The sequence below is a fragment of the Aptenodytes patagonicus genome, chromosome 2 (assembly GCF_965638725.1).
Source record: "Aptenodytes patagonicus chromosome 2, bAptPat1.pri.cur, whole genome shotgun sequence".
In the NCBI taxonomy this organism is placed as follows: Eukaryota; Metazoa; Chordata; class Aves; order Sphenisciformes; family Spheniscidae; genus Aptenodytes; species Aptenodytes patagonicus.
Window position 1 is genome coordinate 135,725,622 of NC_134950.1, and position 17,236 is coordinate 135,742,857.

At 40.0% G+C, this 17,236-nt stretch overlaps 1 protein-coding gene across 1 annotated transcript in view; it reads right to left on the reverse strand.

Annotated features, from left to right (window-relative positions):
- The window catches only part of STK31 (serine/threonine kinase 31), a 42,104-nt gene that overhangs the window by 21,764 nt on the left and 3,104 nt on the right, over positions 1 to 17,236 (reverse strand). Inside the window, exons 5-11 of the mRNA XM_076331331.1 lie at positions 17,128 to 17,202; positions 16,220 to 16,378; positions 13,117 to 13,472; positions 11,036 to 11,204; positions 8,874 to 8,989; positions 7,875 to 8,034; positions 1,875 to 1,997 (exon numbers count right to left, since the gene is read on the reverse strand). Of these exons, the coding sequence (XP_076187446.1) occupies positions 1,875 to 1,997; positions 7,875 to 8,034; positions 8,874 to 8,989; positions 11,036 to 11,204; positions 13,117 to 13,472; positions 16,220 to 16,378; positions 17,128 to 17,202 (1,158 nt within the window). The remainder of the gene's footprint in view (positions 1 to 1,874; positions 1,998 to 7,874; positions 8,035 to 8,873; positions 8,990 to 11,035; positions 11,205 to 13,116; positions 13,473 to 16,219; positions 16,379 to 17,127; positions 17,203 to 17,236) is intronic.

The window sequence follows — 17,236 nt, forward strand, 5'->3', positions numbered from 1 at the left end:
TGCTTACAGACAGCTAACGCAGAACAGCTGACAACTGTTCAGATCATACCCTAGCTTGCTTTAGAGTAACTTAGGTGTACACCCACACTCTCGGCCTTCCTCTTAACCAATGCAGTACTGTCGCTTGGAAAGCATGGAGCTCACCAACTCTTATTTCGGTCCTAACCGGTTGGACCCAGCTGGGGCTGAAGCTGTTTGAATTTGTCTGTAGTTCAGGCCAACAACAGTTCTCACTGGAAGGTATAAAACATAAGTCAGAAGAGGTGTGTGATGCAGAAGAGAGGTTTGCAATAACACAGCCTCAGTGAGAGGGGCATTAGCTCCCATGCTCCTGTTCTTCTGAGAGACATTGGAAAAATACTCGTTTCTCTAGGACAGCACAGCATGACCTCTTCAGCTCTATAAAATTGCAACCAGTGTTCTCACTGATACTTGATAGAAACTTATTTCTTTCCCTACTCAGGAAAACTATTTTGATCTTCTAGCTCCTAATACAAGAGAAGACCATCAACACAGTTAAGCTAAAGCCCAAAATTCACTTAACACACCTAGCAGCATTTCAGTACCCCTTCAAAAATTTAAAAAAAAAAAAACTATTAAAATTTCACTGCAATACAGTTATCTAGAAGATGCTTAATGCCTACCACCTAGTGGATTAGCACAGTATAACCTTTAAACACACACCAAAAAAAACCCCAACCACAAAAGAGAAAAACGCCACACAACACCACACCAAGCTTTCCTCTGTCTGAAGGAGCAGGATCCACACAGGGCCTCCAGTGATAGAAAGACACAAAATGCTACCCATCCAATATCTTTTTAATTAGACACCAATCTACATCTCAGACTAGAACCAAAAAATAAGTGTATTGAAACATTTTTTTTGAATGGCATTGAAAAATAATTCCATTAGAAATTGAGTAAGTAATTCCATGAAAATATGAATGCTTCAATTTATTAGTGCTGCGCCAACCTTATACAAACTTATGTGCAGCCTGTAATCTTGGTGATTTTTCATAAGAACCCTATTTCATACATGTGTGGACGAATACATGTCTGGAATTTGTACAGACAAGCTGTCAAACTATTGCCAACCTTTTTCTCCTCTCCACACACACTTGCAGAGTCAAAATAAAAGCAAGTAATATTTCTGAAGTTAAAAAGAAGAAAATAAATTATTTCTAATAGCAAAGGCCAGAAGCACCAGCTTGGTAATATTTCTATTGGTAAAGTCCTCTCCAAAAGTTCTTACTGCCTCTACAGAGCCTATTTTCCTATCACTTTCTGTTGTTGGTTTGTCTGGGAGGGAGACTCTTGGTATAAACACGTGCTCCTGTAGTGTTTAACTCTCACCTTAAAAAAAACAAACAAACAAACAACAAAAAACCCACACAAAACAAAACTTTAAACATTTTACACTTTGCTACACTAGTCCAAACTACACAGTCATCTTAACAGAAAGGGCTAGGAAAGTGTATAATCCAACCACAAAACCCACTGCCACAATTTGCAGGATAACTGCATTGACTTTTTAATTGTAGGTTCTCGCATTAACACCTGCTTTCTACTAAATATTCTGTGCTTTGTGAAGTCTTGTTAGTCCCCAAACACAGCACCACAAGAGAAAAGCTGTTGTTCAAATCCAGTATCTAGATAATAACTTGCCTCTAGAAACAAAACATCTGGGAGACCAGGATCACAAGTAACACCACGAACTACAGGTGTCAAGATGTACAACTTAACTCGGAAGCGTTATCTAAAGCTTTATCTGCTGCTGTCAAGGTCTCCAATTATAAAATGTTTAACATTTAAGAAACACCCTCCACAGGTTTTCAGTGTTTCAAAATCAATACTGATAAAAGCAACCTCCTTACCTGTAACATTCTTGAGCGCTCAGAGAGGGGCAGTTGATTCACTTCCAAAATTAATTCTTCCACTGCTGAACACAAGTTCTGCTGCACCTCATCTCTCTGGGTAATCAATTCATCTCTTTCATCCTATGCAGAAGGAAAAGCAAGTCAGCAACTCACACCCAAATGCCACATACACAACGTGGAAAGTGATACAAAAGAGCATTAATCCCTGCAAAGTATGAATAGTACAATACATGCCTGACTAGGAATGAGTGAAAAAGCAAATTTTGTTTTTAATCTCTACTCCTTGCACCATGACCACCTTGCACAAATACAGCATCCTTTACAGTGTAAAAATATGACTACATTATCAGACAACTAAAGAAACAGTTTCTGCATGACTGTTGATAACAGTGGGAGTCCTAACTGCCACTGTAAACTTACAATGTCCTAGTTGTCCTGCAGTTTTTTATTGCACTACAGAAATTAGAATTTGGATTATCCACACTTCCACACATGCCAAATTACATCTACAAAGTCAGATTACAAAAGATTTCTTGTTGGAGAAGAACACTCTACAATCAAAAAAACCCTTTTACCAATTTTTTCCTTGCCTTCTAGCAAGAGAGACAGGTGACCTGTAAACTCCCTGCTGATTATCTGCAGTAAGATCATTAAACTAAAGATAATTTTCTGGAAACAAAAACAAAGTTTCCCTTGGATGACTGGCAGGATTAGTTCTGCTAATGGGAGAGGAACCCACATTCATGTCAGACAAGGTACCTAACAGACTCAACAAAACCAAATGTTTCGAAATGGATGAAGCAAGTTACTCAGAAGCATGTTTGCAGTGTTCTTTTCACAGTGATTTAACCCAACATGCCCACAGAAATATGAAAATATATATGAACATGGAAGACCAACTACAGCTTCACGGACCTACTGTAAAGATTTGCTATTCCCTTCTATATCCATCTCCAAAAATAAAAAAGTGTAAAATGACTCAAGTAGCTATAACACACTGTCCTGACACGCGTTCCCTTCCCCACCCCGGGAAAAAAAAAAGTCTTGGAAAGTCTAGTGTGGAAGGCAATTAGTAAAGAAACAGAAAACAACAAAAGAGTTAACCGTGGCGCTAATACCAGTTTCACATGGAGCCAAAGAACAGTCAAATGAACACTTCCTACTAACAAGCAATATATAATATAAATATATCTGTAATATAAGTATGTATACACAAACACAGGTTCTCAAAGTTTCTAAATTTAGTTTATCCAGTGAAAGCTTAGAATTTGACTTAATCAGGAATTTGTAAGTATCCACAGAAGACAGACTAGAAACCTTTTGCCTGGATCAGACAAGGGCAGAATGAGATCCAATGATTGGAAATTGAAAGATGGACGAACTCCAACTAAAAATAAAACCCCAAGTTGCAGTATACAGTGCTTTAAGACTTAGATTAGCAATTGCACAGATGTTGTAATTAAACCAGACATTAGTGGGCTGGATAATAAAAATCAGTGGATTAAGTTATACTATAGAAGGCAAACACAATGTATTGCTTCAGCACTTAAAAACATGAAACAACAACAACAAAAAGATTTAATAGGCACTTCTGCACTTTTTGGGCATCTCTGGTGACCAAAAGCACGCACAATTTTTACAGACTTCCTGCTGTTTTTCCTGTATAAGACAGGAGCTAGTTTGTAAAAGAATACTGTAACGCACTGCATGAAAAGTGTTCTTCACGACAAGGGGTCCTTACTCCTTTTTAAGACAAGATTTCTGCAGAATAGTACTTCAAAAACTAGAGCAATAGAGACTTAATGTAGAAGAAGATTCAACCAGGCAACCAAACTCCAATTAATACCAGTTTAAGCACTAGAGTAAATTTAACAGTCTACACACGACTAAATGACAATCCAGGAACTCAGACAGCTCAGGAGCCACAGGATAAGTCTCCTTCCAATGTCTGCCACTTAACTGGGTACATGCGACACTTCATGGCTCAGCTAATGACTGTTAAATAACAATAACTTCAGAGAGCATTAAGAACACAGGCAGTATTTTAATAATCTGCTTTACAAAGATGTAAGCTCATCACAACAGCAAACAGTAGAATTAAACTCCTTTAGAAGAGGCTAAAGGCTTCTCAAAAAAAAAAAACAAACAACCCACACCACACAAAACACACCCCACCCACAACCAACTCCACAACCCCACACAACCAACCACCAGACTCGGTCATGCCAAATGCCAAGCTAGCTTACCATCTTGTTTCTGATAACTATAGCAACACTTATGAAAGTGCGTAAGAGCAGGATATGTATAGTGCAATCACCTCATCAATGCATTCTTGCTTTAATGACTTAATGACCTCATAAGCAAGAGGAAAAAAAAATGAATCCCCCTCCATGGATTAGTTCTAATCCATTTTTAGAGCCTATTTCCATTTTTGGCCCCAGTTTTTGGCTCCCTTTAGTTCAAGTTACTACTTTGCAGTATATGGAATAGCTAAAACTAGCTCTGGCATCAGCATCCTCATTAAACAGCTCTATTTATCCCACCCTTCCCCCCCCCTTTTTTTTTTTTTTTTAAATAATCAACTGAATAGTTCCCCTTTTTTAAACATTAACATGATTTTTTTTTATCCTTCCCACAAAAATGCTGAATATGTACACTACAGTCTCCAATCAGTTTCTAAATCAAAATCATAAAGTGACACATCCATAAAACACAATCTACACCGTCTAAAAAGTCAGAATTTGTATTACTCCCTATTACTATGAATATCTGCCTACAGTGCAATCAGGGGAACTTCTAATTATCCCTGTTTTTTCATCTGTAAAGCTGCCACCCTCTCAGTAACGTTTCATAGGAGAGCTGGTTAAGGGATCAGCACCACTACCTTCCTATTTGGACACAGAATTTACATCAAATTCTATGATTAGTTTTGAATATATTTTTCAGCACTTCCACTCCAGAAGAACCATCTTTGTTATTTTCATACACACCATGCCCCAATACTACCTCAGTTCACTGATTATCTTCTCATGTTTCCAAGACGTATGTTACATAAATACCTTATTAAGAACAAATGCTCCAGTCGCCCATCTTCATTTTTGGGACAGTATCCAGGAGAGACCCAGTTTAACTAGCATAAACCCAACTAAGCAAGCATAGACAATGAAAACTGAAATAATGCCATTTACCCTGTACTCAAACTTTATTGGATTTACTCACGCCTGCGATACTTATTTAAGATGCATTAGGTTTCCCCCAAAGCAAGACAAGTGTTCACTCCCAAGAACTTACAAACAGATGAGGCTTGTGGCAGCGAGAGAGGGCATCAGCACTCCAGGGAGGTTAAAGGAAGAGCACGTTGCTTAGGCAACTGAATAGCAAGATTTTAACTTAGTAAAACCAATTTTGATCGCTAGGTTGACAGGTTAAGCAAATAAGAGTTAAACAGTCTGCTATAGTTTAATAGCCAGCTATTTCACCCATCTGTTCAGGTTCACTGGGCTTCCTGTACACTGCATTTACATGTACCTCATTTTAACTGAGCAAGAAACAAAAGTTAGTGACATCAACATACTCGGTTGCACTATCAAAAATATTTATTAGCCTATCTACAGTCAATATAATTTAAGTAGGGATGACAGGCAGAATAACAAGCACACCCTTTTACTGTGTGCATCCTGGACATTTCTTGTATTTGAAAATACAGTAGCCAAGATTCTGTGGCATGTTACAGCACATAAAATAGAACTGTAAAAATCAAAATGATTCTCAGGAAAAAAAAAGTTAAGTCACTACACTGTGCATTAAAACAGGACAACCTTTGTGGTACTGTAGCTCTAGCATGATGCAACCAAAACTCTTCTTCTGTACCCTTCACCTACCAAAGTCTTCAAAATACTTAAGACAAATTCCACGAGAGCCTTGAGATGTCCTGCTTCCAGCTGCTACCAATTCATCTTGAAAACTAAATTAATTCTTCAGGGAGCTCTATACTTACACACACATTCCCACTTGCATACCCTTTGCAGCACTCAGGCACTCTGGGGTATACCTGACATCTAGCAGAACTCAGGTCTTCTTTACTTTTCCCCTTTAAGATATTGATGACACTACCATGACAACTTCCCCTCTTCAGATAGCAGGAATTTTGTTTACAACAGTGTGCTCTTCAAGTCATAAGATTTCATGCCACCATTCATTTACACCTTACCTTAGGCAACCAGGAACAATGTCAGAATGGGCAGGGGGGGAACAGGGAGGTGCTGTTGATTTCTGAACAAAACTAGTTTTCAAGCCATGTGTGAGGCCGCACCTTGTCAACACAAAACATGTGTTTGTGTAGCCCTCTATGGAGCTACTGGAAGCAGCATAGTGCTGTAAGCTCATTTCAGCAGTATTTCAAATATTTTGGCAGTGTAATGCACTACAACACATCATGCAGACATGACTTCATTGTTAGCCATTCACAACGGAAACGGGTGACAATGTCCAGACTGTCTAACATATTCCAACAAATTAGTCCATCAGAAAAACCTCAAGCACTCTTCAAGAATGAAACCTCTTTTCATGATGTTTCTCATGGAAGAATGCTACTTCTTGAATGGCTTAGCAACTCAAAAAAACCCCAAAACCAAGAAAGCCCACCCACGCAGCCACCTGAATGACACCAAAGCAACCATCTCCTCTATTGAATAAACACTTCGAGACTCCCCAGTCACACCACTGTATCTGCATCTGTCCTAACTCTTGTCCTCGTTAAGAGTTTTCTTTCGCTCTACCCCCAGGCCCAACTGAGTCAAAGCAAAACTGGACGAAGGGGGTGAAAACAAGTTCTAAGATGGCTTTGCTTTACTTGTCTGTTTACTTGTCAACAAGGTTTACGGACCTGCTTGAGCTCAACCATCCCATGTAATCTCCAGAAAATTGTAGCCACTACTATTTCATATGGGATCAGAAATTCACACAAGGAAGGCTTGTGCAAGCGAATCCCTAAGCAGCCCTGGCTCCTGGGTACCTCGCAGTCTAGCTATTCTTCTACACATTGCTCCCCTATACAAGATGCAACACTGAAATGTCATCTGCTTATTAACACTTATCTTAAGGTTGCAAAGTTTAAACATTTGACTTTCTTTTGTTTACTATAAACTATTTCTTTTCACCTACAGCAATCAAGTGTACGCCATGCCACAGATGTTTTAATACTTTTCCCTGCACAAGCAACAACAGAACTTACTTGGGTTCTCCTCATGGCTCATTATTTTCTAGTCCATTTCATGAGCTGTTAAATTCAGTGTAATACAGCAATACTTCTTAAGTAAACACATTTAAAATGTTTTAGGTTATACTTGAGAATACTCACAACACATTTGCTGTCATTCTCCCAGACACACAACTCCCATCCCTTCCCTGCCTTAGCACAATGCCTGCCACAGACCAGGGAACCTTCCCATTCCCAAAAGCAGCATCGCCGCACACAAGAGACGCGGTACATAACCGTCCTTATCAACACAGCCATGTCTACGTACCCAGGCAGACTTTTTCAGATCTGTGGTTGCAGAGAAGTTGCACTAGATGGCAGCTTTCCTCTATACAAGTCCATCTTCCTATACAAACGCATTTGCGTACCGCTCTCCTTATGCCTCCCCATACGAGGGAAGCATATACCCAGTAGTGGCATGCTGCTTTAACAAAAGGTTTTAAAGACAGACACTGCAGCTGCACAGCTGAAGCGGTTTCTATCACAGAACAGAAACCTTTTAGCTACCATGTTCTGATTTCCTTATACTTCTTTACAAAATCAAGGGCATCAAAAAGTCTAGGTTTAACACAAAAAAATAACACTCCACAAATACGTCAGTTGTAGCAAAGCCTCCGACATTACCTAGCAAAGGACAAATGTTTCCATACTATGCTCATGCTATCCAGCTGCACTTAGACTAAAATACCCTGTCAATAGCTGTTAAATTATAGCTCGAGAAAAAAATAATTCCAACCTACCACATTTCTGCATAACTGAATCCTCTCTTGAGCCAAGTCATACTCTGTCCAAATCTTCCGCAATTTTTCCAAGGAAGACGGAACAGTGAGACATCCTTCTGTAACTACTTTTATGGCTTGTGAGAGCTGCTCCCCAAAACGACTGTTCTTATTTGTGTGCCTAAGGTGTAAGGAGGAAACAACATTTTACCAGGAATTTTTTTTCAGAACTTAAGCAATTTAAAAATCAATGCTATTCAGACCCCCGAACACACGGATTTTGAGATAGCACCTGCCATGTTAATAACCTAGTTTCTTTCAAAAGATAGCAGCAGCAATTTGTCTCATTCCACTGTTAAATCTTTTTTTGAGGAAGGAAGAAGGATGAAGAATACATTCATTATACCTCAGTACTGATGAGGCTGTACATGAGAATTCTCTCCTGCTTTTAATTTCCCTTTTGTCCTATTTTCTCCCCCCCCCCCCCTTTTTTTTTTAAACTTATCTTCCACAAACGCATACACCAATATATATACTCCTCCTTAAAGGAGCTGATGGTCATTTCTATATCGTCTTCTTCCCACTGCAGTTTTGTCCCTTCTTTTACAACTACAAGAATAATCTGGGCTACCCAAAGAGACACACCTCTCAGCAATACAGATACCCAAAGAACTCTGACTACCCAGTTACTTTTAACAACTAGCTGCATTTACTAATTAACATCTTCCTTGAAGATGGAGTTGCAAGTTCTTCTTGCAACAGCTATGGTGAAGGAGCAGAAGTGAACTGAAGTCATCTGATAAACACTGAGAAGCAGGCAACACAAATTCCAATGTAAGCTTCCAGAAAGCTCAGGTTTCAGCCTTGCTTTTGGGAAATACTCCCCTCTGTATACAACACTACATTTTTCTTAGAAAATTAACAAAACAGAACTTTTGGGAAACAAAAAAGCATGCATGACTTCAAGAGATAAACAGGGCAATGATAAATAGTAGTATTTTAGGAAAAAAAAATACATACCTAACTTCTTTCAGTGCCTTCACCTTAGCAGCCAAACTTCTAATTTTCGTTCCAACGTACGTACGTAGGGTTTTGTCAAAACTTTCAGATGTTTTCCTGGATGCTTCCTTCTCTCTCTGAATTATTTATCATTTTTGGAGCAGTGTTTCAACAAAGAGAGGTAAAGATAGATCAGCAGTCACAATAGTCAGCCAAGGTTACTAACATGCAGACCATAATTTAGACTTTTGAAAACTAGAGATAAACACACATGCCCGCACACACACACAGAGCTGGCCCTCTTCAAAACATTAACAAAACACCTAGAAAGACATACAAACCAGTGAGAATTATTTTCTTTAACAGCTTCTTAAAGGTTAATGGTTCATTTCCTTCCTCTCATTTCAGTAGTGATGTGTTCAAGTGTATTTCTTCAATTACTCCCCATTTGCTAGCAAGCCTTCAGAGAACATGGAATTTTTTTCTTTCCTTGCTGAAAAATTACTACCCATTAGTTCAGGGAAATCAAGTCCAGGATCTCATTTACTCATTAGTCCTTACTCTCATCACTACCACACCTCAAAATGGTGCAGCAAAACAAGAACTCTCGCTGTATGTACAACCATCCTGACCTTCCTACAAGGAATATTCTTAAGACAAAATAAGGAATATTCTTGACCCAAAAAAAGCCCACATACCACATCAGGCTCTATTCCTCAGGGGGCAACCTAAATTTAAAAGGTCTTGCTCTCATACCACAGAGATGCTTTTATAAACTCCACTAAATTTAGGTAATGAAACAGAGTCTTTAAAAGTTGTTTCTTTAAAACAGAGTCTTTAAAAGCCTTTCAGACTCACTACATATTATATTAAAAAAAAAACAAACCACCAACAAACAAAAAAACCAAACATAGAAGGATTTAAATAGTTTTGTATTTGCAGATGAGCATCCAAAGTCTCATGACTGCAGGGTGTTTTTTTAAGTACCCCTCAAAGCCACCACCACACATCACCCTTTAGAACAAATCATTGCATACCATAGTGTTTTTAGCAGGGAGCATGTATTTTCTTACTTAAAAGAATTTCCACAACCTTTTATTTTAAAGCAGTTTACTTGCATTCAACACAAAACAACAATTAAAATTTGTAGAAAAGAGTTTTGGGGAAAAAAAAAAAGTCAGACTATAGATAAGAAATGCTTCTAAGAATTCCTTGCATTCAAGTATTTTTTCTTAGCTGCAGACATGTATTCTGTTGCTTGTTAATTTAGTTTGCATAGATGTGCACAAACATCGTATCTTCAGTCAACAGAGAATCAACGCAACAGGTTAGTATATGCAGAAGCACAGGTGTTCTAGGTAGAGGTAACCGAGCAGCAAAGCTGGTTATGAGTAGTTCTATTCCACAAGAAAGAAAAAGGAAACAGTTGTGTGCAAGTTCAGGTTTGGGGGTATCAAAGTGATTTACAAAACGGCAGATTTTCCTTTCATATCTGTAGAGATAAGAGTTTGCACAACATTTTTCTGAATTCATGAAAATATAACATCCTTTCACACACTCTTCTTACTACTGCTGTTTATCACACTTAAAACCATTCACAGCATTTTTAAGCCTATCAGTAACTATGACTAATTACCATGCTTCTCAGATAGTGCTAGGAACTTCCCCTGGAAAGAAACACAAGCATCTTTTCTATTAAGCAGCAATTAAGGAAATAATCATTTTTATCCAGTTCTAAAATTCCACAGCTGCTATGATTCTGTGATACTCAGGAATTTTCAGCCCAACACACAGAAAGCTGTTTTTCCCTCCAAGTGAACGGAAAAAAGGCAAGGATTACATCCTTATAAACAAAGCATGTTTTTAATCACACGTTCTAAGTTCAAAACTCCACGTTCAAACTGAACACCTACATCCAAACCAGCAGTTGCATCAAGCGCGGTGGCAAGCCAGTATGTACACCAAGGGGAGCTAGGGTCCAACCTGCAAAACGCGTGCTGACACACATTGACAGCATCTCCCTGCACCAGGGCAAGACAAGTCTTCACTCAACCAGTTTAACCCTTCTGTATTCCAAACAACAGTGCACAGCTGAACTGCAGTACGATGAAACCGTAAGACAGAAGCATTGTCCAAAACATTCACAACAAGGAGAGAAGCATCCTCTTCGCATTTCCACATACCTGAAGTTCACGGTTCAGCTGTTGAACCCTCAGTTCTAGTTCCTTCTGCCTCTGCAAGAGATTTACATTCTCCCTTCTGAGGACTTCTATCTCTTCGGACAGCTTCTGATCTGGTCTTATTTGTGCCAAGCCGGTGTCTGGCACTGAGGTAGAAGCTAGCATTTTTTCCCTTTTAAAATGTATTAAGAGGAATTAATTAAAAAAAAAAAGAGAAAAAATACAATGTGCATTCTTTCATGCTATTGTAATTTCAGTAATGACTACAGAATGCCACATTAAAAAGACTATAGAAGAACCTACACAATCACGCTTTACTTCTTCAGAATTTGTATCCCTCTCCACGGCAGTCTTTACAGAGACTGTTACACAACACCAAGGAAAAAAAATACATCATTTGAAGATAACCCTTTATATGTTTTCACAGTCACTAACTCAAAAGTCTTTCCCATCCAAAAAACATCTTACGATACCACACTACTGACCCAGAAAAGTCAAGGTCCATTGTAATTCAAATCTTCTATCTACTAAATACGCCAAAGCACTTTAAGGTTAGCGTCTTGGATCTATACCCTAGAAGTTATTTTTATAACGAAGAAGAGTAATGTGAAGCCATCTGTCTCAGAGTACCATGACAGTACTGTACAGTACCAGCGCTCCACTAGACCCCACATCAACTTCATCCTCACCTGCATGGCTTCGGTTACATCCTAGCTTCCTTTCTCAGTTTCCTTTGCAGGCATTACCACCCCCAAAATGCCTGTGATGCGCAAAAAGTTAAAGGACACCGGAACATACAGAAACAGAATAGAGAATCTGCTGGCTGCCAGCTGCTCAGGCCAGTCAGGATAGCTTTGTACACAGAAGTATCTCAACACTGCGCACCACAAAAAAAAAAAGCGCCTTTTTCTTTTTTAAAATCAGATTCAGAGCATATCTATAACTCAGAAAACAGGGCACATCGGAGTATCAAAATACTTCAGCATTAGGCACTTTACTATAAATTTAGACTTTTTTGAAGAGCACCTCATTTCGTATTAGTATTTGTTAACAGCACAGACTTGCCTAAATGAGCCAACTGTAAAACAGAATTGGATACCATGCTGGTATGTGGAAGGGCGTGCCCTCAGGTGATTCATTAAAATGTTCGAGAAGCTCAAATTATGGAACATTAGCAAATTCTAACCAAGTTTTTTGGAGAATATTACTTCTTACACCATCTCAACTTTCTGAATGCCAAGTACCATCTTTCCCACCCACAAACATTTTTCTCAGCAGCCTGTTGCCATGGCAATCCTAGCAACTGTAGGACAAGTCTCTTTAAAAAGATTTCTGACAACAACTGTAACCGCCAACTTACCACCACCTCTTGTCAATGTAATTACAGGTTGCAGAGACACCGTTATCCCGTAAGCTTACTTCAAACTGTGATTGCTGGGTTTATTTCTTATAAACACACATTGTTACATTCCTACACAAATAAATCACCAAAATATGTTTGTCCTGCCACGTAAGTCTACTTTTACAGTCCAGATTTGCGTCCAGTGAGTTTTTAGTAGAGTTAAATAAACAGGGGATAGCTACAAAAAGTCTCAAGGACAAGCCCATGGAAATTACACAGATGCTAAAATGAACATCACTGCATTGCCTATCACTGCAAAATCTGCTAGAGGCCTGATGTCCTGCAACCTTTGCTTTCAGCTAAGCTTTCCGGTATCTTCTCCTCCGCTTACTAGCTGCTACCCCTTCCTTCTTTTTCAAAATCTTGCATTAAGATATATAAGAACAGTCTGTCTCTGGAAATCAAATGAGGAAGAACAAGCTATCCAACCAGCAACAACACTAATGAAGAGTTTTCTACAGATTCATGTCCTAATTCCCACCACCACAGCATGCACACACACACACTCACATATACTCCCCTTCCATTGTGTACCAGTATTACTTGATGCTGGAAAGACAGAAATTGAACTTCGTATTTTAGATACTGACTTCCCCTTCCATCTTCTCATATACCCACATCCCAGCAACTAAGCTAATCAGATCACTCATACAAACTTTTCTATGACATCCCACTGCCTTACTTTGGGGCAAACATACGGTTTCCAGTAAAATCCTGGTTCCTTGCACTAGCAGCTACTTGGTCAAAGCGCCTTCTTGGGATGCTGTACAGCGCATGATCAGACCTGTTTACCCACAGTGGAACTGAAACTTTTATCTTCCGATGTTGGTTTTGCATGACAACGACTTTTCTCTCTTCCGCATCTTTAGCGTTTCCTGGAGATGTGCATTTTTCAGCAAACCCTGCCTTGGCCACCTCTTCTCCAATATCTATTTGTTCATATTCTGCCTGGGCAATAACAGTACCATCTTCATGCTTGGCTTTGTGATGTATTTTTATTTCTTTTTCAAAAACTAGGCTGCTCAGGAACTTCTTCCCCTGTAAAATAAAAATACAGTGAAGGTGTGTACTGGACGCTCTGAATACTTTTAGCTGAAATCAGCAATCTTTCTTCTAAGAAAAACAGGACATGTTTAAGACCAAAACCTAAAGAGCTGCACAGGTAAGCTTATGTTTAACACATTTATTCTGAAACAATGCTGTATCTGTACAACTACAACTGTACCTGATCTAATCACTGTCAATGCCAGACTGGACTTCAACACCAATAGTTCTCCCTCAACGTTCAGCTTTGAAGAATTCAGTGTCATTCATAAGTGACAGAAGCCTAAAGTCCCATCAACTCTCAACAGAAGTTGGCTACCAGGTTATCCAAGTCTTTTAGAGAATACTAGACCAACTATTTAACAGTAGTATACAAAATAAAACGAAAAAAAAATTATTACATTGTTTAACAGCCTTTCAATAAGTGGTCCAGAAGTTGAAATAGAACATAGACGGCCGGGCCCAGAGAGTTGTGGTGAATGGAGTTACATCCAGTTGGCGGCCGGTCACGAGCGGTGTTCCCCAGGGCTCAGTACTGGGGCCAGTCTTGTTTAATATCTTTATCAATGATCTGGATGAGGGGATTGAGTGCACCCTCAGTAAGTTTGCAGACGACACCAAGTTGGGCGGGAGTGTTGATCTGCTTGAGGGTAGGAAGGCTCTGCAGAGGGACCTGGACAGGCTGGATCGATGGGCCCAGACCAATTGTATGAGGTTCAACAAGGCCAAGTGCAGGGTCCTGCACTTCGGCCACAACAACCCCATGCAGCGCTACAGGCTTGGGGAAGAGTGGCTGGAAAGCTGCCTGGCGGAAAAGGACCTGGGGGTGCTGGTTGACAGCCGGCTGAACATGAGCCGGCAGTGTGCCCAGGCGGCCAAGAAGGCCAATGGCATCCTGGCCTGTATCAGAAATAGTGTGGCCAGTAGGAGTAGGGAAGCGATCGTGCCCCTGTACTTGGCACTGGTGAGGCCGCACCTCGAATACTGTGTTCAGTTTTGGGCCCCTCACTACAAGAAGGACGTTGAGGTGCTGGAGCGTGTCCAGAGAAGGGAAACGAAGCTGGTGAGGGGTCTGGAGAACAAGTCTTATGAGGAGCGGCTGAGGGAACTGGGGTTGTTCAGCCTGGAGAAAAGGAGGCTGAGGAGAGACCTCATCGCTCTCTACAGCTACCTGAAAGGAGGTTGTAGCGAGGTGGGTGTTGGTCTCTTCTCCCAAGTAACTAGCGATAGGACAAGAGGAAATGGCCTCAAGTTGCGCCAGGGGAGGTTTAGATTGGATGTAACGAAAAACTTCTTTACTGAAAGAGTGGTTAAACATTGGAACAGGCTGCCCAGGGAGGTGGTGGAGTCCCCATCCCTGGAGGTATTTAAAAGACGAGTAGATGAGGCGCTTAGGGACATGGTTTAGTGAACATGGTGGTGTTGGGTTGACGGTTGGACTCGATGATCTTAGAGGTCTTTTCCAACCTCAATGATTCTATGATTCTATAGCGACAAATGAATTATTATGTGTATGTACCTTATGGAAATCTACCTTACTGAAACTACTCATTTAGAAATCGGGAAATGCCAGAATTGGCAGCTATCAGTTTCATCAGTAATATCAAAGAAAAACAGCTTTGAAAGACTGGGGAATGCACTCAAGACCTTCACAAGACATCTGGGAGAAAGTTATCTTTTATTAACAGGGTTTTTTTTTTTCCTTTTTGCCCCACTTCTGAAACAAGCTGGTTTTGCTGAAAATTAAGAATGGAAGGGGTGGGGGCAGGAGAGCTACACAGAGCAAGCAAATAAAGCTTTACATCAAGCAACAAGAACGATTTTAAAAAAAAAAACAACAAAAAAACACAACAAACACACACCACCACACAAACAAAACAAAACCCCAGGGAAATGAGAAGAGATTTCCACCTGTCTTAAGTAATCACATTAAGCAATGTCAATAGGACCACAGGGACAAGACCATACACAAGGGGTCTCAGGATCTCCTCTAAATGATAGAGGGATACAAGGCAAGCAGGAGAGTTGCTTCCTGCCTCCTCCTCCAGCAACTGCTGCTCCCAAGCCACCAGCTGGTGAAGCATGGGCAGAGCCAGTGACAAGCCTTGAAGCAGCATGTCATCAAGACTGTAAGTGGTGTCTCAGAAAGAGAGATTGTCACTAGTAAAACTCGACCAATGGTCACCAGTGCCACTCAAGAGGGCTCAAAGCTTTTACCAGTCCTGTTGGCATCAGCTCCTGAGCCTTTCACATTCATTGCTGGCCAAGGATGACAGGGTTCCTACTACCACTCACATTCACCTGCTATTCTCCCTCCTGACCAGAAGTTTGTACAGTACCCAGGCACACGGCATTCAAGCAGCTCACAGACGAAAGTGAATTTATCGCAGGTTCTGTGACCAAGGGAGGTATTTTTCCCTCTGAAGGGAAAGAAACAGAGGTACTTTGTTTCCTCAGTGCCAGGAAGAACTCGGGTCAGTCAGAAATAGACCTGAGGCTCTGAAGATGGCAAAAGCATACTCTAAATCACCTCCCAGCACAACCTGAACTGTTTTTGACAAAACCATTTTAGTTTCTAGAGTACGTTCAGGGCAACAGATCAGACAGTCCTTCCCAGCATGCCCTGCCTTCACAGTTAAACATCCAGCTCTTAGAAGACTCCTCCTGGTGACACTGTGCCAATATTTGGCAGCATCTGTTACAGATCCCATCATCTAAATGCTTCAAAATCTGTTACTCACCTGGTCAAACATGTTTAAGTTCTGATCAGTTGGTATCTGCAGTCCCCAGAGTCTGTACTTCGTGGCAATACTCGGACATTGCAAGTTTGGTGGAATTTCAACTATGTCTGATCTATTCAGAATCTCAGAATTTCCATAGTCAATGTACAATACCTGACACTGCAACAATAATATAAATCAGCAGAGGTTACACAAACCTCCTACAGAAATATGCACTGACAACTACTAGAATGTAAGCATTTTAACACGCGTGCATGTTGCAGAGATCAGAATCTTCCGTTCTAAGCCTAGACACCCTTCAGAGGAAGGAACCGAGTTAGAGAAATCTCTTATGTTGGCACCTGTCTAAAAGCTTAGCAACAAAACTTTAAGTAACAAAACAGATCTTTGCTGGCAATTTTTTTTTTCCTCTAAGGGCTACAATTAAAAAGCAATACAGAAGACTTTCTTCAATGAACAGCTATGCAATCTAATGTTTCCACACCAACCAGCCTGTCTAGAAATTATCATTTTAACTAGGAACTACTAGCCTTCTGTATCAGTCACCTAATGCTGATTAACAACTCTTTCAGGTCATTTGCATCAGTTCTAACATGTCACACGAAGGCAGCCATTTTCACTGACTCAGAAGTTTTGAAATTAAAGTACATTGCTTAACATTAACTACCACTCGTGAATCTCTTTGTCAAGAGATACAAACAGCACTTCACAAGTATGTCGTGTTTTGCCATTTCATCAGCATTTTTCAAAATTACAGGTCACTTGAATTTGTGTCCCACACGTATATTCACTGTTTTTTAAATGCATTCACACAGTAAGTTTCAAAAAGAGGAGTTGCATTTATTGCTATCATCCTGCATGTAGAACTGATACACGACTAAAGACTTTAAAAAAAAAATGGTTCCTGCCTTTTCATTGTTGATCACTTGCTGTACCATACATCTGTACCAACATCTATCTTCAGAAAAACAGCCACCATAAATCTGGAAGTTAGGAAAAAAAAGATCAAGAATAGCA